The 22,257-nt window shown below is 51.3% G+C and overlaps 2 protein-coding genes across 2 annotated transcripts in view; both read left to right on the top strand.

Annotated features, from left to right (window-relative positions):
• The window catches only part of CREB3L1 (cAMP responsive element binding protein 3 like 1), a 67,150-nt gene extending 65,048 nt beyond the window's left edge, over positions 1 to 2,102 (top strand). Inside the window, exon 12 of the mRNA XM_054027979.1 lies at positions 44 to 2,102. Within this exon, the coding sequence (XP_053883954.1) occupies positions 44 to 80 (37 nt within the window). The 3' untranslated portion in view covers positions 81 to 2,102. The remainder of the gene's footprint in view (positions 1 to 43) is intronic.
• Positions 2,103 to 11,333: 9,231 nt separating this feature from the next.
• Positions 11,334 to 22,257, top strand: part of DGKZ (diacylglycerol kinase zeta) — a 101,695-nt gene continuing 90,771 nt past the window's right edge. The window contains exons 1-2 of the mRNA XM_054025900.1: positions 11,334 to 11,411; positions 14,230 to 14,633. Of these exons, the coding sequence (XP_053881875.1) occupies positions 14,389 to 14,633 (245 nt within the window). The 5' untranslated portion in view covers positions 11,334 to 11,411; positions 14,230 to 14,388. The remainder of the gene's footprint in view (positions 11,412 to 14,229; positions 14,634 to 22,257) is intronic.

Below are 22,257 nucleotides of genomic sequence, written 5' to 3' on the forward strand. Positions count from 1 at the left end.
GGTAAACGCAGCAAATCTGATTGCTGTCTTTTCTTTCCCACAGGGAGGCACGCTCCAGTGACGCAGCTGAATCTTTGTAGCAGTTGCCGAACCTCAAGGCCTCGTCCCTCTGGATGCAGACTCCCCTCCTCGCTGAGTGATTGAGGGGACTTGGTGGGAGAGGACACTGCATTCAGACACTGCCATGCTGGTCTTGGGTTCAGTCTGTCACTTCCCCACAGCCCATGTTAGTGCTGATCTCTCGGATGAGATTCACAGTCACTGCCAGAACCAGGGATTGTGTCTGCCCAAGCCCTTCTCTCCTCCCTGTGTGAGCATTGCCTCACCAGTGTATGTTCACCCTGTTGCTGGGCTGGAGGAGGAGGAGATCTGTATGTGACCTCAGAGGTATCCAACTCATTCCCCAAAGCCTCCAGATTCAGGGGGCAGTGCCCAATTCTGTATCCCTTGCTCATGTCAGATGCACCTGAAGGAAAGAGAGCTAAGTTTATTGCCTAGCTGAGAGGCTATGGCCATGGTAACTTTGGGGTTAGTCTCCTAGAGAATTTGGGAGTGAGATAATTTCCTCCCCTCACTCCATGACTAATATGTTTCTGCCTCAGCTGAGAGAAGACCTACCTTGATCTAGTTGTCTTTTGATGGATTGCCCACGTAACTTCCATTCTGATCATCTGCAGAGATCAGTGCACAGATTTTGTGGGGAAGACTCCAAACTCTGATAAATTGACTTAAAATTCAGTCCGCAGCTCTTGGAGAAACCAGAGCTCCCTAAGACAGAGCACGATCCTCCCTGCCCACTCCCCACAGACCCTTCCTTATGGAACGAAGTTCTCCGTCGTGTGATGGTGAGGCCCCAGTATCCACAATAAATGTAATAAATGAGGGTCACCAAAGAGAGCTGTGGGTCTCCACTCTCTAGATGCTGGCACCAAAGTTACCAGGCTCTTCACCCCTTTAACTCCAGGGCTTGCTGAATCTGGTGTTGAAACTGTCTTATCTCTAGCTCTGTGTCAGAGGCCTCACTCCAACCCAGAGAGGTTCCCCCCTCCCCACAAAATCTCCCTGTAGCTACCCGGAAAGACCCTGCTGGAAGAGTTGCATGTTTCCTTGCTCCTCTTCCTTCAGCTGCCCCTTGTTAAAAGAACTGTTCCAGGCCCAGTGCCTGGAGCCATCCCTGAGGCCAGACCTGGTCTGGGTTGCCCTACTTTTGTAAATAGGAGTTACCATGTCCTTGCCCATTCTCACTCTCCTCCAGACACTTCTTTGGCTCATTTTTCTCAACTTCCCCCAAAATAATAATAATAAAAAGAGGTCCCCTCTCAACACCTTGCTGCTGCCCTTCTCTCCTCCTCTGTCCACCTCCTCCTCCACCCTGAGACTGCAAATAGGAGGTGACTCCCAGAGGAGGAGGGATGGGAAGGCTCTTGTTGACTTGTGGACTTCAAGTCAAGGAACAGGATGGGGCAGGAGGGCTGCCCTCACTTCCCTCTCTTCTCCGTTTTGTTTTGTTTTGTTTGACTCTTGGAGCCACTTGGGACAGACCTGGACACAGCAAACCCCAGCCATGATTCCACATGCACTCTGCCATGGGCATTGGAAGAGGAAGATCCTTCAGAACAACTCTGCTCCAGTCAAGGTCCACCCAGGACCCACTCACCAGACACTCACTGCACCTCCCTTCCTTGTGCCCCACTCCACAGCACAGAACCACTGTCAGGTCTGAGTATACACTCTTCCCCCACGTCTCCTTACCCAACAATTCCATCTGACCGCCCACACGGGCCTCCCATTCACACCGTTGTACAGAGACCAAGAGCAGAAATTGTTTGTACATAATGAACCTTATTTTGTATTATTGCCGACCCCTTAAGATATTGTATTTTGGAGACTCTCTGATCTTATTTTCAGTATTGTATTTTATTAAGAGTTAGTGCGGGCTTGGCCTCTATGAATTTCCACCCTTTTGGGGACTCTTTTTTCCCCATATAACCCAGCAGCTGCCTTTTCCTTTCCTTTGTTTTGTTTTAAATCACTTTTTTCCTCCCATCACTTGCTCTGCTTTCGCTTTGGAGAAGCAAAATTAAAAAAAAGATGCAGCATCAGCACTTTGTTTGGGCCTTTCTTTCAGGCGTCAGCTTGCTAACTTGTATGTGCAGCCTTGCCCCTAACGTCTGGTGCTCCCAGCTCTCCCTACATGCACAGAAGTCCCTAAGCAATGGGACCTGGTGGTCAGAGCTGGCATCTGGGTGTGAACTTGGGAGTTCTGTTTTCACCTGAGCCAGTGACTTGTTTTGTAGCTATGGGAAAGTCACAACCACTGTTACTCTTGAGGACATTCTGTGCCAAAAAATGAAAAATTCTGCGCACAAAATTTAAAATTCTGAAAAATTCTGCAAGTTTTATTTGTCAATAAATAAATGCAGAGGCTCTAGCATGGCAGTGGGGAGCACAGGTCACTGGCTGTACAAAGGTGGGGGATCACCCTACAGCCCCCCATCCCCAGGACATGGACTCAGTGGTGAGGCTGCACCCAATCCTGACACAGCACAAGGCCTGGGCCTGCCCCAGAAATACCCTGGGGCCCAGCCCCTCTGTGCCAGGTGCACCAAGGGCAGGCAGGCTCAACCAGGCAGAATCCAAGTGTGGAGGGGCTCAGTATGGGGGGATCCAGGTGTGGGGTGAGAGGATTCTGTGTGGGACAATCTGGGTGCAGGCAGCTCAGTGAGGGGTCTAGGTGTGGGGGGATCTGGATGCACAGAGGGTTGTTGGGGGGGTTCCAGGTGCAGGGACAATGGGACTCTCCAGGCGCTTCCAGGTGAAAGTGGTTGGGGCTCAGTGGAGGGGTCTAGGTGTAGGGGTCTCAACAGGGGGGTCTTAGTGCTGGGGGAGTAGGCCTTGGTGGGCTGGGGGTCTGGGTGCAGCTAGTTGGGAGTCATTGGCATGTGGGTCTGGATGTGGGGGCTCAGAGAGGTGCAGGGGGTGGGGCTTGTCAGGGTGGGGGTTTAAGTGCAGGGATCTCAGTGGGGGGGTGGTCTGGGTGCAGGGGTGGAGGTCTGGGTGCAGTGGGCTCCAAATGCAGGGGTTGAGGTTCAATGGGGGGGGTTTGGGTATGGAGGGCTCAAGGGGTTCTGGGCGTACAGGGTGAGGCTTGGCAGGGGTGTCTGGGTATGGAAGGTCTGGATGTGCAGGGGTTGGGCGGATGGGGGAGCAGCTCCCCGTACAGTGACCCCTCCCGCCGCAGCTGAGGAGTGACCGGGGCAGGAAGCAGGGGAGGATGCTGAGCTTCCTGCAGCTGGGGGAAGTTTCTGGGGATGGGTCTGACACAGCCCCAGCCACTCCTTGCAGGGGAAGGGGCAATCCCTTGAATTCTGTGCATGCGCAGTGGTGCAGAATTCCCCCAGGAGTTCATTGTACCTCAGCTTCCGCATCTGTAACACAGGGCTACTGCCTTCCTCCCACGGGTTGGTGAGGATTATGAATAAAAATCTGTAAAGTGCTACCAATGGACCTAGGGCTGTTATGTCTATGGATGGGGGCATCATTAATAGCTCCATAGGTAAGGTTTCAATTAAAGCAGCACTTAAATCTCTTTGTTGGCATCACAACAAAATGCCTGCACCTACTTTTAGGGTAAAGACTTGGGGCCTGTTTCTCTGTTATCCTGCACCTGTTGTACCATTTACACCAGCAAAAGTGATAGCATTTGACACCTACTTTGCACAAGGTGTAGGGCAATGGAGAATCAGGTCCTTAGCTTTCTGGAAGGTTCCAAGTGGCTCCATCCCTGATTGAGGGATTGAAGTGTCCCCTTTTTACGTTTCCACACTTGTGGTCTACCTTTTGTTCAGACCCCTCTGACTGGCTGCTTTCAAACCTGGAACTTTACGGAGATGGAAAGGGTGCGAATATGAATTGATGTCACCCATTAAAACAACAGGGCTTGTTATTTCTGACCATTTTCTTTGTGGGGAGCTGAATGGACCCACTACCTGACTGGGGTGTGAGATGCACTGTCTTTGGGTGAGTTTGCACTCCAGGATCTGATGTAGTGCCTGGGGCTGGTTACTCTGTGATGTAGGGTCTCTCCAGAGTCCCTTTGCAGGGAGAGGTGGCTGCCCCCTTCTATTTCAGTCCACATCGTACAGGAGAGAAAAGGAAGTCTGACTTTCCTTTTTGTCCTATGATCCACGTGGCTGCAGTTTGTATCCTGGGCTGGGCTGCACTTGCAGGTCAGTCAGTGACATGCATTTAAAATAATGCACACTCTTTAGGTGAGGTCTAGCATGGTCTGTCACCAGGGGAAGAGGGTGAGGCAGAAGCATGTAGAGGGAGGGAATGTACTCGGGTTTGCTATTCTGGCTTTTCCCTCTACGCATTTCTGGAGTGGGGGCTGCTCATCGTTTGCAGCCCTTAGATAGGCTTAAGTAGAGATTGGAGGAGTTTTCTCTCTGGTACCTTTCCTAAACAAGCAACCAGCTAACCTTGCGATAGCGTGTAAGATTCCATCCCTCCCCATTGTGCCCCTTCCAGAGGTAGAGGTGTCTCTCCCTGTATCTCGTGATCTCTTAGCTCTCCAACAATGGAAGCGCCAGCAGGAGAGGGACCACCTTTTTGTTTTCTCTGTGGACCCTCCCTGAGCTCATCACACAAATAAGGACTCATCACATCTTCCTTTGCTATTCCCACACATTCAGGGCAAGTGACTCAAAAATGGTGCTCTTAAAAGGAAGCATTCTGAACTTCTGAACGCTCCAGCCCTTTAAAACTGATGTATGCTGAGAAGACCAGACCTCCTCGCTGACAGCAGCCAATTTCACTTCATCTTCTTGACACATCCTCTTGCTATCACAGTCCACAGGCTAAATTGTGGAGCTGTGCAAAATATTCATTTTAGGATCCTTTGATCATTGCTATAACTCCCAGACAATCACACCTCTCACTTTAACTGCAGTGACTGACTGGATCAGAACAAGAAAATTAATTAGCAAGAGGGTTAGCACAGGGAGAAGGTCCTAGGTCCACAAAGCCGGTACTTGGGCACCTAAACTCAGTGTGTAAGTTTTCAGAATCAAAGTTCCCTCGGTGCCTATGTTTCAGGACGTGTATGTACGCCTGCCTCCCTCTAGGCGCTCAGATGCTTGGCTCCTGCCTAAGCCCCAGCGTGAGCCACGAACCAGTAACAGACAGGCGTTCGGCCAACTACGTCTGTGTGGGGCCCAATCTGGTAGGTGTGTTCAGAGGCTGCCTACCAGAGCAGGTCTCATTCAAAATCTGAGTGGAGGTGGAGCCACTGCTGTCCACCTTGTAACATTTAGCCCAGTGGTTGGAGTGAACACTGGGATATGGGAGACCCCTGTTCAATCCCCCCTGCTCTGCCGGAGGGGGAGAAAGGATTTGAAGAGGGTGGTGCTGAGCTATGGGATAGTCTGATGTGCGGCTTCCTCAGTCTCTCCTGTTGAACCTGTTCCACTGTGAATAACTAATTAAAGCGTTATCAGAGTAGGGGGCCTGGGCCCCGTATCTCTTGCCTCCCAGGTGGGTACCCTAACACTGCACTGCAGACTCACTCTCACGCTCTCTCTGATTAGGGTGCCCATATGTTTTGGCCAGGACAGTCCCTTTTTTAAGCCCTGTCCCAGCCATCCTGCTTTTTTTTTTTTGGCAAAAGTGGGATTTATCCTGTTTGCTCTTGTCAAACTGATCAAGATCGCAAGAGCAAATGGGACAAATGTCCACTTTTGTCAAAAAAGTGGGGTGCGGTGCAAGGAACATTTGTGGGGGAGAGTGGAGATGCCAGCCCGTTGCCTTGGGGAGGCTGGGCTGGAAGGGGGGGGAGCAACGGTTCCAGTGTGTGGGGGACCAGCCAGGTTCCAGCAACAGCCTCGAGTGGGGGGGGAGGGGCGGTGTAGTGGCACAAAGTGCTCCCTGGCAGAATTTCCTATCTAGGTTGTACTGAGCATGATCAGATGAACTGAGTCAGCTCAGTAACATCTGCTGAAGCCGCGCTGCCCATCCTTACATGGCAGTAACTGCTACTGGTGGGAAGATGTGCCAGTTGCAGTTTGTGCCACTACTATATTGGCAGGGTTCGAGTGACCAGTGACAGCCGGGGGAGGGGGCACCTTGGACAAACAGCTGGGGCCAGCCCTGGGTCTGGGGGCCTTGGGCCAGCCCCGCTCAGTGTTCCATTTTCCCTTTGGGAAACATGGTCACCCGATCTCTGACACAATGGCTCTTGCACCGCTGCAGACAAATACTTAGTCGTTGGGCCAGAGAGAGAGGATGACTCCTTAATCCAGTGGTCAGGGCACCCACAGGGAGCGCGGAGACCCAGGGTCCAGTGTCCTGCTCCCGTCACTCTTTCATTATTTTGCCACAGTGGAACAGGAGAGATAGAAACAGGATGACAGCAGCAATGGACAGGAAAGGAGAGAGAGAGATATGTTCATCATCCTGCTACTCTCTCCCGTGCCAGGATATTTATTAGCTGCAGCTCCTGGAACAATATCCTGCAGCTGGGACTCCAAGTTGTGGGAGCTGGTGCACCAGGTAACTCAGGAGACCTTGCAAACACAGACCACCCCCCAAGTCCCCTGCTTTTAGCCATAACCTCAATACCGTCATCATCAGTAAGAGAAATATGTCACAGGCAGCCACCCCCAGCTAATGCTGACTCAGTTCTCCCAGGGAGAATGGAAATCACCCCCCCCCCCCAACCTCCAGAATCACTGCAGATGACTCCTCTAATCAGCCCAGGGTGTCAAGCCCAGGTGTTAGAGGAAATGTCACAGCACAAAAGTCACTAATGAACTAGCTGCAGGGGTTAGTAAATAGCTAAACTGGAAATGCCTACAGCACCTCCTGTTGCGAGAGGTTCGGACTGCAGCAGCTGTGAGATGGCGCACAACCAGCTCTTGCTTCCTAAGCATCTGCTGGAATAGGCTGGGCTTGGAGTAACTGAGACCACCGCCCCTCTACCAGTGTTCCTGCCCTGTTTCCTAAAGTGCCTCTTCTGGGAAAGGCCAGGAAAAGGAGCAATAAACTTCCTCACCTCTAGGACTCCTGCACCTTTTCCTGTGGCCAGTGTTGAGAGCTGCACCCCAGAAGCCAGTTGCAAGTGCACACATGAAGAAGTTATATTGGGCTTATAAAACTCAGACACAATGCTGCATGTTACTTAGCGCCATCTACTGGCATGTCATCTATTAACTACTGTACCTCTGTCCATCCATCTCTCCTTACAAGCACTCCTGTAGCAGGCAGGAGCATTGGTGCTAACTTAACAGTCGGAGGCAGGGGGAACGAAGGGCATGGCTGGGGTTCACTTGGGCAGTCTGATGGGACTAGCCCCAGCTTGTTTTGGAAATGTCAGGAAAATTCCAGAAGCTGAGCATAGCTCTGAATCGGAGCCAGACCCTTCAAGGACAGGGAGCTGGATCCTCTCAAATTCACTTTGGACCGGCGTGATACGAGTGCTAGCTGCCTCTCTATCTCCCAGCAGTTGCAGGAACGAATGGCTCATGGCCTCACACACTACAACCATATCATTCCTCCCAAAGGAAAAACAGGTCACCCCACAATGGGCAACTTTGAAAGCTGGGGCAAAGGGTGGGAGCTCTGCTACCCCTCTGCCCTAGGTGACAGTGCTGCTCTAGCAGCCTGTAGCAGGGAATGTGCTACCAGATGGTGAGTCTTTCTGGCTGGTGATGGAGCCAGGAGCTATCGTCATGGTGAAGTTTATGAGGAGTAAAATGTGGTGTGTTGGGAACTGTTTCAAAATGACAAGCTATCATTTCCTGGCTAAGGAACTCTGAGGAAAACCATGTGATCTGAGTCAGTCAGCAGCCAGCCAGTCTGGAAAGAGCCAAGTAAAATGGTGGGGGGGTGAGTTGCACCTTGCTGCCTTAGGGAGCAGCCTGTTTTCTCATTCTCTGTTTTGGGGTTTGTATGTGTTATTCTGAATTCAAAGAGAGAAAGTAGTGTTACAATGCAACCTTCCAGCAAAAGTATTTATGTTTTTATCTAACTTCTCTGTTGTTTGGCATGGAACACAACACAATCCAGGCCCGATAAATTCAATCACTTCCTTTGATAAAATCCCAAGTGGAGGGGATAAAGGGAAGGTGTAATTGAGCTGGTGTCAATGAGAGTTAGTTTCTTAGCAACATATTAACTCTACTTGGCTTGTGCATGGCTCTCTCCCATATATTGAAAATCAACTGAGGGAGCATAAGCTGTGGTGCTCATGATCACTTAGTGCTTAAGATGCTTGCAAGACATCTGCTTTATTCGGTGTCTGGTTCCAGCTGACTGTGCATAACAAGACTCTCTGGGAAGCTCAGCCCTTAAAGGCACAACCCTTCCAAGTCAAAACTGAATAACACTTAAAACAACCAACATAAATATACTGCAAAATTACAAAAATACTTATAAACAACTTCATAACTAAATGCATTCAATTAGTCTTTGAGCTGCCATGTACTGTCGCTTGGAGCACCGGGGCTCCCCTGGAACACCACTACTGCTGTCAGGCGATGGCGAGTCTACTTGTTCTGGTTGTTCCATGTCCTGGGGTGCCGTTGTCTTAACATGGTGTGATTGTTGCCTGTCTGAGACCCCCTTGGGCAAAACAGCAGACTCAGATCCCTTATCTCTCTCCCATCGGGGACTTGGACACAGCGTCACCTATTCCTCCTCAGTATGTATCTGTCTGGGGAGACAACCTCATATGACCGCAGGGCAACCCCTTGTGACACCACTTCGGTTTGTGATCATTGTTTCCCATCACAGAGCCGCACTGGGTCATTTTTATGAAGTGGTGGCACCTCCAGTGACCCCAAATTATACTGATTTTTTGTTTTGTTTTGCCTCATCTGTCTCTTCATACGTCTGCAAGTCCTCAGTGACTCTGACATCAGTTTCTAACAGGGCTGGCATTATTGTTTTCTGTTGAACAAAATGTCAGCACCTCCAGCAGAAGATTATCTATCTGCTAATAGAACAGGAACAGAAATTAGCCCAGGATAAGGTAGAGGCAGAGAATAGGAAGCAGGAGTGCTTAATGCTGGTCCAGGAGTTGGCTGGGCTCCAGATACAGAAGGGGGCCAGGGAACAAACGGTAATGGCAGAGATAGATCAGGGTACAGTGGGGACCTAGAGAGTCCTGCGACCCAGACATGCCCAGAAAGGAATATTACACCTGTGTCCAACCATCTCCCCAGTATTTCACTGAAGGGGATCTTGTGGGGTCTCTCCAAAGCTAAGCACTAGATGGTTACCACTGTTAGTGTGGGACATTGTATGAGAAATATTTTTAGAGTTAAGTAATTTGTAGAATATTAGGTTCCAAAATTGTTGGAGGTGAAAAATGTCACCTGAGGCAGGGTGGGTCTCAGAGCTGACTCAGTCAATGCTGACATCCCTGGGCCCAGTTCAACCTTCTGTATATAGTCTGGAGTAGATGCAGGCTTGAGCATGGACAAAGACAAAAGAACCCAAGGGAAAACCTAAGGGATCATCAGGTCTGAACTGAAGTTAATGAAACGCCCTGATTACGAAATGAGACAAAAGTCTTGGACTGTATGAGAGAAGGGAAAAGGACACAAAATGTTATCCATTATGGGGGAGACACTCTGCCAGCGTGACTGTCTCATGAAAAATAGATCCCAGCTCTCTGGACAGGACAAGCGAGGTATGGAGTGACCATTGGGTGAGAAATACCTTATTAGTCAGGAAAGTAACTTATTTAAGTATAGCTATAGAGTGCATGGTACATTTTTCTTTTACCTGTAACCTTCTATTTCCAAATCCTTTTATTTGAACCTTAAACTCGAGCTCTGTTAAATAAACGTCACTGGTTTTACTATAAACATGTCTAAGTGTCTTGTGCTAAGCAGAGTAAAACCAGTAAACTGATACCGTCTCCACGGAGGCAGTGGATCAGTGCACATTGTGGGTGACCAGAAGATAGGGGCCTGGGCACTCAAGTGTAACAAGGCGGGGTGTGTAAGCTACTATTCTCCGGTGGGAAAGAGCAGGGCTTGTGGAGCCCAGAGTGGAGTGATTGCATTGCCTGCAGCCAGTAGTTTTGAGAGAACTTCCTCCTGTGGGCACAGACAAGACTCCCTCATGCTGTGAGCAGGTGTTTGCAATTCACCCCAGACACCTCAGTGAACCCTGACAGATGTAACAAGTAATTCATCAGCAGGCCAGGACCCAGATAAGAGGCCGGGGCAAACACAGTGGTCCTTTGTGGGAGGAGAGGCAGAGGACACCCGCTCTACAGGCTCCATTATGAGGACAGGGGAACTGCCAGAGCAACTGGCAGCCACAGAATGCAAGCTACAGATGATTCCAATGAAGAACGCAGCAAGCTGTGGCACATTGGGCCACTCTGGAAGGGAGCGGTCACCTGATCATCATGGTCAGTGACCTTGAGGGAGAATTAGAGTCTCTATGTGGAGATACCTGGAAGCCCCGGAGAAGATTATGTGGACTACCCTGGTGGGGAAGGCTAGATTGGAAGGCTGGCTGGCTTTAAGGATTGTGGGGAATTTAGGGAACACTGATGTGTAGAATTTATATGGGGTTCAGAGTGAGAGCTGTCCAGATGGGGCCTTGCAGCTCAGAAAATCAGTGCCTGTGAAAGAGGCAGGTTTTCCTAAAAAGGGGAAGGTATATCCCAGGGTGGCTGACCCTCTAACTGAAGTAAGTCCAGCTCCCCCATGCAACAGAGGCTCCCCCTCCCAGTTGGATCAGTTAAGGTGAAGCTATAAAGAGTTGGGGGAGGGGGAGAGACTGGCTGAGAGGGCCTGGAAGCTGGAGAAAGTGAAGCCCTAAAATATAAGGGGGTGAGCTGAGAAACTGGTTTGTTTGGATGGACAATAAACCTGCCTGAATGAGAGTGGGGGTGTGGCAGTGAGGAGAAGTGGAGCTTGTTACAGCCTGCAGGCCAGGCATTATCTCTGTTTGTGTGGGTTCCGTGTGCTGTTTTTGAGCTCTCCATGGCCCTACTGCCTCATGTCTCTTTTCTTGTAGCATTTGGGATCATTTATCATGTCTCCACAGTCCAAGCACTGCCCAGCCTTCATAAGCTTCATTCTGGACTGGGTGACTTCCTTTGCTTGGCAAATTCAGATTGCTTTGTCCAGGATGAATTCTGGGGCTTCCAATAGTCTCTCGCTGTTTTCTCTCTTTTCCCAGATCCAATCCCAAACTGGTCCCTTATCAGGAACGCTGCACCCTAAACTTGCAAGACTGGCTCTGCAGCCTTGGAGCAGTCACAAACTCCTCTGTGGTTTCACTTTCTTTCTGGGCTCGGCTTGAAAACCTCTCTTGCGTTTTATTTTGGCATGGAGTGCACAGTGCTGCTCAAATCTCTGTAATGCGCTTTCATAGTTCACTGACAACTGGTAAGTACATCATGTGCTTCAGAACCAGCTATTAGGAATAAGGGCAACACTCTATCTCCCTTTTTTCTGGCACCCATTGCTTGCAGATACAGAGGGTGGGGGAGGAGTGTAAACCTTCTCCTGTTGTTTTCTATGTATCCAGAAAGTTAATTCTGGAGCAGTTCAGAGTCCCCATTCTTCCACTCAGGGTATTTCTTAGTTCCTTTCTACTCCTGCTCCCACGTGGTGTTCAGTGATCACTAAGTGTTTATGATGCTTGCAGAGAGCTGCTTTTCTCTGGGTCTGGTTCTAGCTGGCGTCAGCTGTGCATAGCAACAGGAGCTTCCCAGCGCCCCATCTAGACTCTCTTCTCTAGGAAGTTCCGCCCTTAAAGGCACAGTCTCCAATACTGCATAAGCAAAGGGTAATGTATGAAGTAGAGTAAACTCAGAGTCAAGGTCAAGACTCAGTAATACTGGACTCTTCCTGACTGACCTGAAAGATGATGGGTGAATAGCATAGATTATATCAACCTGGGAGGAGCCATGAACTCCAGTGAAGACAGAAAAGCACCTGAGAGGCAAGTCAGAGAGACAGGCCCCAAACAGCAAGGTGAGACTCAGTCTGGGGAAATGCAGCTGGAGAAAAATAACCTGAAACCTAGATCCTCAGTAGGAGGGAGAACTTGGGGGGGAGGGGGACAGGAATGACCCAGAAAGACAGGGGTGCGGGGCAGGATAGTAGTTTGCAACGTTATGGCCACGAAACACCAGTTAAATTCTTAAGCTGGGTACTCAAAGGCCTCAGTCCCAGAGCAGGGAGGGGTTAGTCACTCTCTGGAGAGACCTCACCTGGGTTGCCATGTTCAGCTCTGGGGCCCTCAGTACTAGAAAAATGTCCTTTTCGTCCATTGTGCTCCAATATTCTTTATTTCAAGGCTTCTTGTGGGGAGCAATAAACCATAAAACAATCACACATCAATGCAAGCAGGAAACACACTGCACAACACACAGTCAGCTCTCAGCCCGGCTGGCAAACAACGAATGCACTGACTTTGTCAGGGACCGAGAATGTCTGCAACTTTTGGGTGTTAATTCCACCCAGAGAGTGTAGCTTGGGAAAAGCTGATGATCAACTGGAGGGAATCCAGAGAAGAGGAACAAAATGTATCTGGGGGCTGGTGGAGCTGACTCACGCACAGAGAGAGAAGAGCTGCATGTTGGGAGCTTGGCTATGTGACAAGTCACGACTATGTGGGTGGGGTGGGTGGAGCTGGGCTTGTCACTGTGCACAGCATCTGTAAGGTGTAAACCCCAAGGAGGGGAAGAACAAGGGGGAAATGTCACAAGTGACACTTAAGGCTGGACAAAGTTCTGGTAACTAGGCTGAAGGGTCCTATCCTGGTCCCTGTGGATGGGGATGGTTTTTTCTAGTTTGTGTTTGCATGATCCTCCAGTCTGCATTTGGACCAGCAGTGGGAGTACCTCATGTCACTCTCTAGCAACCACTCTCAGACACATGCTGATGAGCTCTTTAGCTGGAAGGCCAGTGAAGCCAGTGAGGTTGAGGGAGGAAGAAAGCAAGGGTGGGAACTCCTGGAATTGAAAAGAGCCTTGGCAGGGTGGGAGACCAACTCAGGCCGATTCCCATGCTGTTGCAGCAGGGCTGGCCTGGGTACCAACTGAGAGGTGATGATGAGGAGTGAGCATGGCACTCACTGGGGTGGGTGGCCTCAATGAGGGCAGTAGGACCAGGGCAGCAAGGAGCGACTGCAACCAGCAGGACAGGGAGAGATGGCCCGGGAGGCCCTTTCTGCTCCAGGATCTGGACACAAGGGAGACACAAGGCAAGTCCCCAGATGATAAGGGATGAGAAATGACTTTTCATCAAAAAGGGACGAGCAGGAGCTGGGGCTGGGCTGGTCCTGAGGGAAGGAGAGTCACTGAGACAGCATGGACCTACCTACCACTGGGCATTCATCCCCCTGCACAAGGTGAAGCCCTGCCCTGGGCACGCTGCACACCCTCAGCCCCACCCCATGTCAGAGACTAGAGCAGTGCAACTCTTTGTAACTCTTTGGCAGCCTTGTGCAGCTTTTCAGGCCAATCAAATCTCACTGCGTGTGAATTTGCATGTCTTGTTAACTTGACTGGGCGGCTAGCTCAATGAGGAGAGACTGAGCCAGAATAGTGTGTGTCAGTCAGAGGGAGCCCTGGCTGAGAGCGGTGAGGGCTGTGCCGTGTTCCCAGGTCTCTGCAACTCGCTGGGCTCCAAAGGGTTAAGTGCCAGTTTTGGAGTGTCTCTAGGTGACACTGCGCTCTGGTGTAGCATTAGCACAGCCCCTTTCCCCTCTCTCTGTGCGTTGTCTATCTTCTGGCTGCTGCTTCTGCTGCAGGATCTGTGCACAGGAACCTTGCTCTTTTTTGCTTCTGAGTTTGGCTGCTGTTGGAGGAGACACTGAGGTCCCTGGTGACTCAGCCCTGACCCCTTCTCCCAGCAGCAGAGAGTTGGGCTCCCCCTCTCCTGGTGGGAGCTGTGCTCTTCACGGCTTTGTTGCCTCCCGGGATCCCTGTTTCTGATCAGGACTGTTTCTTATTCACCCTCCTCCCCTTCATCCTCCTGCGTTTGCTGGGCCAGGCAGATCTCAGCCAAGGAGCTCAGCTGTGCCTGGGTTTCCCCCATCCAGACTGTTCCTGTTTGCCTTTTGCTGACCACCCTCCAAGGGGCAGAGGAGACAGACTGAGGCTGAGCGGCAGATTCTGAGCTGCATTAACTGTCCATCCAGGAAGCCGATAAATAAGATTGGCAAAAAGTTGGACTGTTTTTTTTTTCTTCCCAGGAAACTCAAGCCACGCCAGGAACCTCGCTGGGGCCCTAGAGAGGCGAGTGAGGTGCAGCACCGTCGTGGGGCTGGGCTGAGCGTACCAGGCAGCGTGCTCAGAGGGAGCCGGACTCTTCTGGGCAGGTGTCTGGTTGGCTATTCATATCACCGCTGCGAATGGCTGAAGCGCCCCGGGGCTGGAGAGGCTGCGTGCCAGCCAGAGAGGATGGGGGGACCCAGGGAAACCCCCACGGGGTGGCATGTGTAGGACTGATGCAGCCTGCAGGCCTCCAACTGCACCAGGACTTGGACCCTCAACTGGACGAGATGAGAAGAGCCAGAGTGGCAGTCAGCCCAGCTGCAAGGGCACAGATGGAGGAGCAGTTCCTGAACCTGGCCATCAGAAAGCAGGTGTCCTACAGGTAGGAGCCTCCCCCTCACTGCACGACTTTGAGGCTAGTGCAAACATAGTGATGGAAGCTTCCCTGGCCAGTCCTGGGAACCTTCACGGCTCCCTGCTCCCTTCACGGCAGCAGGGAGCTGCCAAACAGTGTCAGCCTGTCACTGCAGTGGGACCTACGCAACAGAAGCTTCTTTTCCCATCCCAGATTCCTCAGGTCATCCCTTGGGGTAGCAGGGAGATATGCCTGTGCCCCAATGTGCGTGACTCTGGGGGCACCTGCTGACCCCCCTCACCGACCCATGTTTGTGTGGGGTTATTTTACACAAGAGGCCGTGGGAGCTGAGCCCTGGTGTACCTGTCCCATTGAGGGACCTTGTTCCAAATTGCTGTGAGTGGGGAGAGTCACCACTGCAGAGAAAGAGGGTGGTGGTGAGGGGTGTCTCTTGGTTCAATAGCTGGTAGCCTGTATTCTCATTGACCTTGGGCCTTTCGGTTCTTTTCTCGATCATGCCTCTCACTTTAAATTTCCCCCGAAGTCTGGTGCTAGGGCCAGCAATCCTGGGCGGTACAGATCAAATAGGGCCCCTGGCCCCCAACCTCTGCCCAGGGAAACAACTGTCTCTTCCCCAGGCTGTTTCCCCACTACCATCCCCACAGCCCCTCTCCCCCTTTTTCTCTAACTGCCCTCTCCTGCTTCCCTTCTTCTTTATCCATGAGGCTATGGCTTTTCTCAGGCCCTTCCCTAGCATGGTAGGCCCCACACATCTGCACAGCTGCCTCCTGAGGACACTGGCATGACCTTGACAGTTGCTTTGCCCTCTGTGGTCCAATTTTCCTCCCTCTCCTCGTTGTTGGGCTCTCTTGGTCTGAGCTGAGACATTGTTCTTCCTCTCCCCCTTGTATCCCACAAGGCCAGTGGGCCTCAGCTGCAGCCACCCTGGGAGCTTAAAACCCCTGAGTAGTGATAAGTCGCTGAGGGGACTGATGCCGGTTCTCTAGGTCTGACCTGGGAAACCTTCTGAGGCATGCTGTTGCAAAGGGACCCAATGTGGAATGATTTGCTCCCTGCATGGCTCTTCTTCCATTGAGTTTGCTCTGTCCCCAATTCCCCCATCCTCTACATCCAAGAAAAGTTAGCTGGGGGGAGAGACGGCATTCTTGTTACTCTTCATGGCCTCTAATGAGGCTGCCCACTTCTGTGAGCTGTTACCACACACATCCCCTGTCTGGATACCTAGTTGCGTTTTTATTCCTGAGTAGCTCCAGCCTCCTGTCTAGGGTTCTGCTCATGTCATGCTGCCTCCAGTAGCTCAGACTCCATTCTCCCTCCTCCAAGAGGTGAAGGAAGGGCTGGGGCCTGATTGTCCTCTCTCGCCATTTGAACCCTGGTGTAACACCATTGATCTCTGTGGAGTCGCTCCTCAGTCTTACTGGTGTAAGTGAGAGGAGACACAGGATCTAGCACTGCTTTCCCAGAGTAGGAGGGGGCACATACAATATGGACTTTGGGATGGTTAGATGCTGTGGGATTGGGTCAAGAGGAGAAAGGTGGGGAACAGCTCTTGCTTTCTTGTGAGCTGGCTTGGATAACCGATCCCACTGGATCCTGCATTCTCCCCTGGGCTCTCTGTGATTGATTATTCATCAGGGGGCCTGATGAGTTACAGAGTCTGCCCTGAGGAGCTCAGAGTCTAAATGTCTTATGCTGAGGAGACATGCAGAGTAGAAGGCTGGTCCTGTGATTAGGATGCTCACTTAGGCCTGGGGAGACCTGGGTTCAGTTCTCTGCTCAGCCACAGACTTCCTGTGTGACCTTGGGCAAGTCACTTGTTTTCTTTGTGCCTCAGTTCCCTGTGGAGATACCAGCACTTCCCTATCTCAGAGAGATGTGATGAGGCTAAATGTGATAAAGATTGTAAGGCACTCAAGTACTGCCCTAACCGGGGGCCATGCAGGTAGTCTGGCAACCTTCTGCTGGTTGCTAGTCTCTGAGTAGGGAATGGGGAAGTCCCAATCCTGCATGGGCAGGCCCCTCCCCACCATCTTACTGGGTCGGGATCTCTGGGTCCCCCACGTACTCACAAAAATGTCTTCTTGGGAGGTGCAACAGGCTACATGGTTTGGACAATGGGGATGATTTGCCTTCGTTTGGTGCTTTGTCAGCTGCTTTAAAAGGTTTCTGCCCTACCATCAGCGAGAGTGAGGGCTTATCCTGCACAGTGGAGGACGCAGAGCAGGATTTTCCTTTCTTAGCTGTTTTCCTACAGATGTGCATGAACGGATTAGCTGGCTGCAATTATCCCAACTCCCCCAGGGGAGGAATGGAACATATTGCAACCTAATTTAATCAGCCTGGACTTGTTCCAGCTCTAATATTTCTGGGGATCACTTTCATCCTGCTATACCAGGCCTGATCTCCCCCCACTTACAGCTCCACTGATACTCCTCAATCCTGACCTGCAGAGCCCCTGCTGCTCTTCCAGTCCTGGGTCCTACACAGCTTGCAGATGCCCCCCATCCTGACCCCCAGCACCAGGGCTCTCTGGAAGAGACTCTACCAGTGGTACTGAATTTTACAGTGTTTCTGTGAAGGTGACAGATTGACAGGGCGTTCAGAACTAGGGAGATCTTACTTGTGCCCTGATCATGCTTTGCTGGCATCTGAGCAAAAACAGGATGGGGTGCTGTGGCGGGAAAGTGTCTCAAAGCAGGACTCTGCCCTAGGGGTCTTGTGAAGCCACCAGGCCTGGCTGCTCCGTAGGAACAGTGTGGAACAGGCACGGGTATTTATTCCATTATGATACACTGGATTAAGAGGTCAGTACTGGGTGAGGTGGGGACATGATGGAACCTGTGGCTGCTGGAAGGGTAGAGAGCTGCAGGCAGCATCTAGCCCTTGGTCTCTTCTCCCGTATGCTCAGCCCTAGACAAGGGCAGCCCTGCGTGTTGCACTTCAGCACCTCCTTTGGCCATTGCTCGGTCATGGTGTAAGACTCGGTAGGTGCTTACCCAAGGCCTTAGATGTGTGAGGGTGCAGAGGGCTCCTGCGGTAGCTGCTGAGCGTGGACACTGCTGTGCAGCACGGTCTCCTCTGTGCGTCACACCGATCAAAGCAGATTTCATGCCACGTGAAGGTGCACTGGCCAGCAGAATAAATGGGGTTTCTGAGTCCCTTCCCGCTGGCATCGCTAGCTTGCCCAGCTCCTGCTGTGGCCCCATTAGCCAGCACGAGGGAGAGGTGACGTCAGTCATTATATAAAGGGTTTGAAATGATCGGAAATGATATTTTAAGCCTCTGGATATTTAGTGCCTTCCAGAAATAGCTCCTGTGGTTCATGGAGTGGTGGAATGGGGGCTCAGTGCACAGATTATATTTAGTGCTTCCAGCAGCAGGTTCGTGCCAACCCTGCTAATGACGCTGAATTATGCCACAACCTCACTGACTCAGGGACAACTGCCCCATTGGGGAGATGCCTCCGAAATACCAGCAATTCTTGCTCCCTCTGCCACCGCGATAAGAGGCTAAGCAGGTGCCAGATTTTAATGCTTGATTCTCTGACAGTCACTCATGCTGTGACTCTGGGCAACACTTAAGCCAAAATTGTCAAAGTAAAGGGCATAAAGTTAGGCTCAAATCCCCTTTTATTTAGGCACTTCTACTGAAGTGGGCTGGTTTTCCAAGGTGCTAGGCACCTGTAGCTCCCAGGCCTGGCAGCAGCAATCAGGGGTGCTTGGCCACTGTGAGAATCAGGCCGTTTACCAGACTGAGGTGCCTCACTTTAGGCCTGTATGGTTGAATATTTGGGGCCACACTCTGTCCTGCACTCACGCCCAGACAAGCCCCCAAAGGGGAATCCGCCCTGGCTCACTGGCCCAGGTAGCTCTGCACAGGAAGTGATTCATCTGTTACACTGGCTGAGTCAATAATCATCCCTGCACCAGCTGCCTCGGTGCCAGGGAATCAGAGACCGCCCCAGAAGACACATGGCAAGTGACAAAGCCCCTGGCTGCCTGAAGCGGAGCATCCTCTTCTTTCCACAGCAGAAACCTGGGGGCTCCATGGCAGGGCTTGGGCCTGTCCCTGCTGCAACCTCAGGGATCTCAGCAGTTTGGGTCTCTCTTGTCTTTGGTACCTCCGCAGAGGTTTCCTGCAGATGCTTGGGATGCAGCTCACAGCATCAGCCTCCCTTCACCATCACAGCCTTCCAGCTCCATGGGCTGTGCAGGAAGATGGGCATGGGCAGAGCCTGGGGTGGGGGTGGAGGGCGGGCATGGGAGGGCATTGCCCCCCCACTGGATACATCACAGAGTTGATGCATGGAGGTGGGGGCTCCCAGATTTTGTCAGTTTCCCCACATGGGCTGCCGAAGGGGAGGGCAGGAGAGCAGTTCCTCACCCTCACAGCAGAACTCCAGCGTGGGGCTGTTTCAATTTTACTAGCCTTTAAAATGAGAGACTTGTCCCTGAAACACAGACCTCTAGACATAGGGGCCACATTCTAATCACATCGTAGCAAGTGAATGTAAGATCTGAGCTTCTTCCCAAGCGTCTCAGTGTACAGCATTGACTGTGTCAAGCCCAGGTGAGTGACTGAGGGAAGGTAAAATGTGAGTGAAATGTTCTTAGGCAGCTGGGCAAAGGGGACAGGCTTTGGCAATGGATTTGTTTGATGTGTGCATTGCATGTGCTGAAGAAAATCATAATCGCTGGGCAGGGTCTGTTTTGTGCTGAGAAAACCGTTTTCACTTGTTTTATTGAACAGCAGCAAAGCCCTCCCATCCCAGGAGAACGGGGTGTTTTTCTTTCTAAAAAGGTGACGTGGGGAAAGAGAAAATCCAACCTACCAGTCTTTCTGAAAGACACATATTTTGACACGTGTCATATAAGGATTTCATTTCAGTTTAGTAACGTCAACAACATAGTTACATGAAAGTGCTCAGTTCTGTTTATTCAAGAATTAGTTTTTATGCTGTGTTGATTTTTAAGTGGTAGCTGGTAAACATGGCAAATAAGTTAAAACAAAAAACGACGGGTGATTAAATAATGAATGTGAACCGCATTTGTGATTTCAAGTACACTGTAATTTAAGTACCACTAACAATCGCTAAATCCAGCAGTTAGACCTATGCCTATTATTAATAGTATTATGACCCTTTCCTCCCCCAAATATAGAAGTCAAACTATGCCTGTGCAGCTGGGTCTGTTTGCCCTGCACCCGAGAAAGCAAACAGCAGGGGCACAGAGGTTAGACAGTGTGGCAGCCTGAGGCTAAGCTGTCCCCATGGCTAGGGCTTGTTGTTTGCTGATGTGCTCAGGACAGGGAACGTGCTGTGGCTCTTGCAAGGGCAGGAGAGCAGCAGGGAGTGAGTCCATTTCCCTTTTCCTTCTCAACCAGCAGGGCTCCACCTGGGCTCTGGGAGACTTCCCCGAAGGCAGAGCAGCCAGCTCCAGCACTGGTCATCTCAGCTGGCCCAACTGCACACTCAGCAATCCCTAGTTCTTGGCCCTCATTTGCTCTACCAAGGCTGGGGCTAATAGGTCTCATTCCTGCCCTGCCAGACCCTCTCCTCTGGGGCTGCTTGGGCCAATCAACCCCTCTGTTCTATCCTGATGCTCTCTGCTGACAGCCCCATGCTGCCCCTCTTGAGGCAGGCCAGGGCCTGCTGCAGCACCCTCGTGCTTATTGCCTGCAGTGGTCCAGCGATGAGCTCTCATCTCCTGCCCTGGCCTCCAGCGTGGCATTAGCCCCACACGGAGACCAGTCGTGCTGCAGCGTGTCTGCTCCTATGCCTGCTTTGCAGAGAATGAGGCCCCAAGGTGAATCATGGGCTGCTAATGAGGGCTGGGGCTACAGCATCATGGCTTCTCAGCAGGGCCACAGGGATGGCAGGTAGGACGCACCTGATGCTTCTCACAGGCTGTGCCAGGGGAGCTAAATATAACCCAGAGCAGCGCGAGGGGGTTGCTTTGCAATGTAAATAGCGAGGTGGGGGAGAGAGCTCGATGGCAGTCTGCTTCACATGCAAAGGGCGGAGTGGAGGCAGGGAGAGCCAGCAAGACCCACAGAAGAGAGGAATCTGGACAGCCAGGGGAGCTGGTTGCGTCTGCATCTCTGCTCTCATTCAGCTGGGGCTGGTTCCTGTGCAGCCCAGGGGTTCCAGCTCATTCATTAGCTGCTCTGCTTGCTACATTGCAGAGAAAAACTATTGAAACACAGGTAAAGCCAAGGCATCCAAACCCCAGAGCAGGCAGCTGATACCAGGAGGCTAAGCACAGGAGAGAAACTGTGCCCTGCTGCACTTCTGAGATGCAGCCCATTTGTAAACCCTTCTGCTGAGCCACTGCCAAATGGCCCCTTTGCAGTTGCTGTGGTATAATCAGATTAAAGGAGCTGCACAGGGACCTCAGGAGAGTACTCCCAATGGACAAGGCCTTCTGCAGGAGCTGTAGAGATGGTTATGAGCCCTGGCAAAAGCCCTGGGGAATAGGGTTGGGCTGGGGACAGGAGGAAGTGTGGCTGGGTGTTCTTGCACCCTCGATTCTCCCCAAAAGCTGCAAGGCACACAGGCACCTGGGCAGGAGTTAGGGCTCCTGGCAGCCCAAGTGCCTCCACTTTACCCTGCGCCAGGCTGTGTGCCAGGCCGAATGTGCCAACAGTCAGACAGACTACTACCAGATGCTATGTACGTGCAGGTGACACCATCTACCTCTGGATGGGACATTTCCCCCTGATGTGAAGTAAGGCCTGTGTTGAAATCAGAATAGGAGCTGCATCTGCATGGTCAACACACTAATTCCTGTAGCCTCAGCTAGCATATGATATTACTGCTCCCTGTATGGGTAACAGGCAGGTAAAGTAAAGGCTTATCTAGACCATTATCTGTTATAAGTGCATGGGATGTGCAGGGTTGGGTTTTATTAATTCATAAGGTTAAAGTCAGCAGAACTCCACCCTTTATAAACTATCCCATGTTTACACTGAGCACAATGAACTCCCTTCCCCATCAGTTACAAGGTGGTCTAAATCTCTCTCCTTGACTCTGCTGGCTGCATTCGGAACATGATATAATAGCATCAGAGGGGGAGCCGTGTTAGTCTGGATCTGTAAAAAGCCACAGAGAGTCCTGTGGCACCTTTAAGACTAACAGATGTATTGGAGCATAAGCTTTCATGGGTGAATGAGCATTCACCCACGAAAGCTTATGCTCCAATACATCTGTTAGTCTTAAAGGTGCCACAGGACTCTCTGTTGCATAATATAATAGCTATCTGGGTAAGGCGATGCACACCACTGTCCTCTTGTGGATGGAAATATCACTGCTCAGTTGTGTGTCATAGGTCCTGTACTGCAAAACAGGTAATGGAGATTCTTCTTTAGCCCATGTGACTTATGGAGCAGGAGCCCCTGAGCTCTATCCCTGCTGCTCTTTGAGAGTCTCTGGGTGGTCTTGCTGTGCGGCTCATGGACTGTCATGAAGTCCTGGGTAGCTCGACACCGAGCAGAATCCTGGAGCTGCTGTCATTGAATGTGGGTGTGAGGAAATGAGATGCAAAAGCACATCAAGTGCACCAGCTTCCAGCAGGGGGGCTGTGTGCGGAAGGGGTGAACAGCTTCTTCCAGCTCAGCCTTTCCTCTGAATCCT

Source organism: Malaclemys terrapin, chromosome 4 (genome assembly GCF_027887155.1).
Source record: "Malaclemys terrapin pileata isolate rMalTer1 chromosome 4, rMalTer1.hap1, whole genome shotgun sequence".
Classification (NCBI taxonomy): domain Eukaryota; kingdom Metazoa; phylum Chordata; order Testudines; family Emydidae; genus Malaclemys; species Malaclemys terrapin.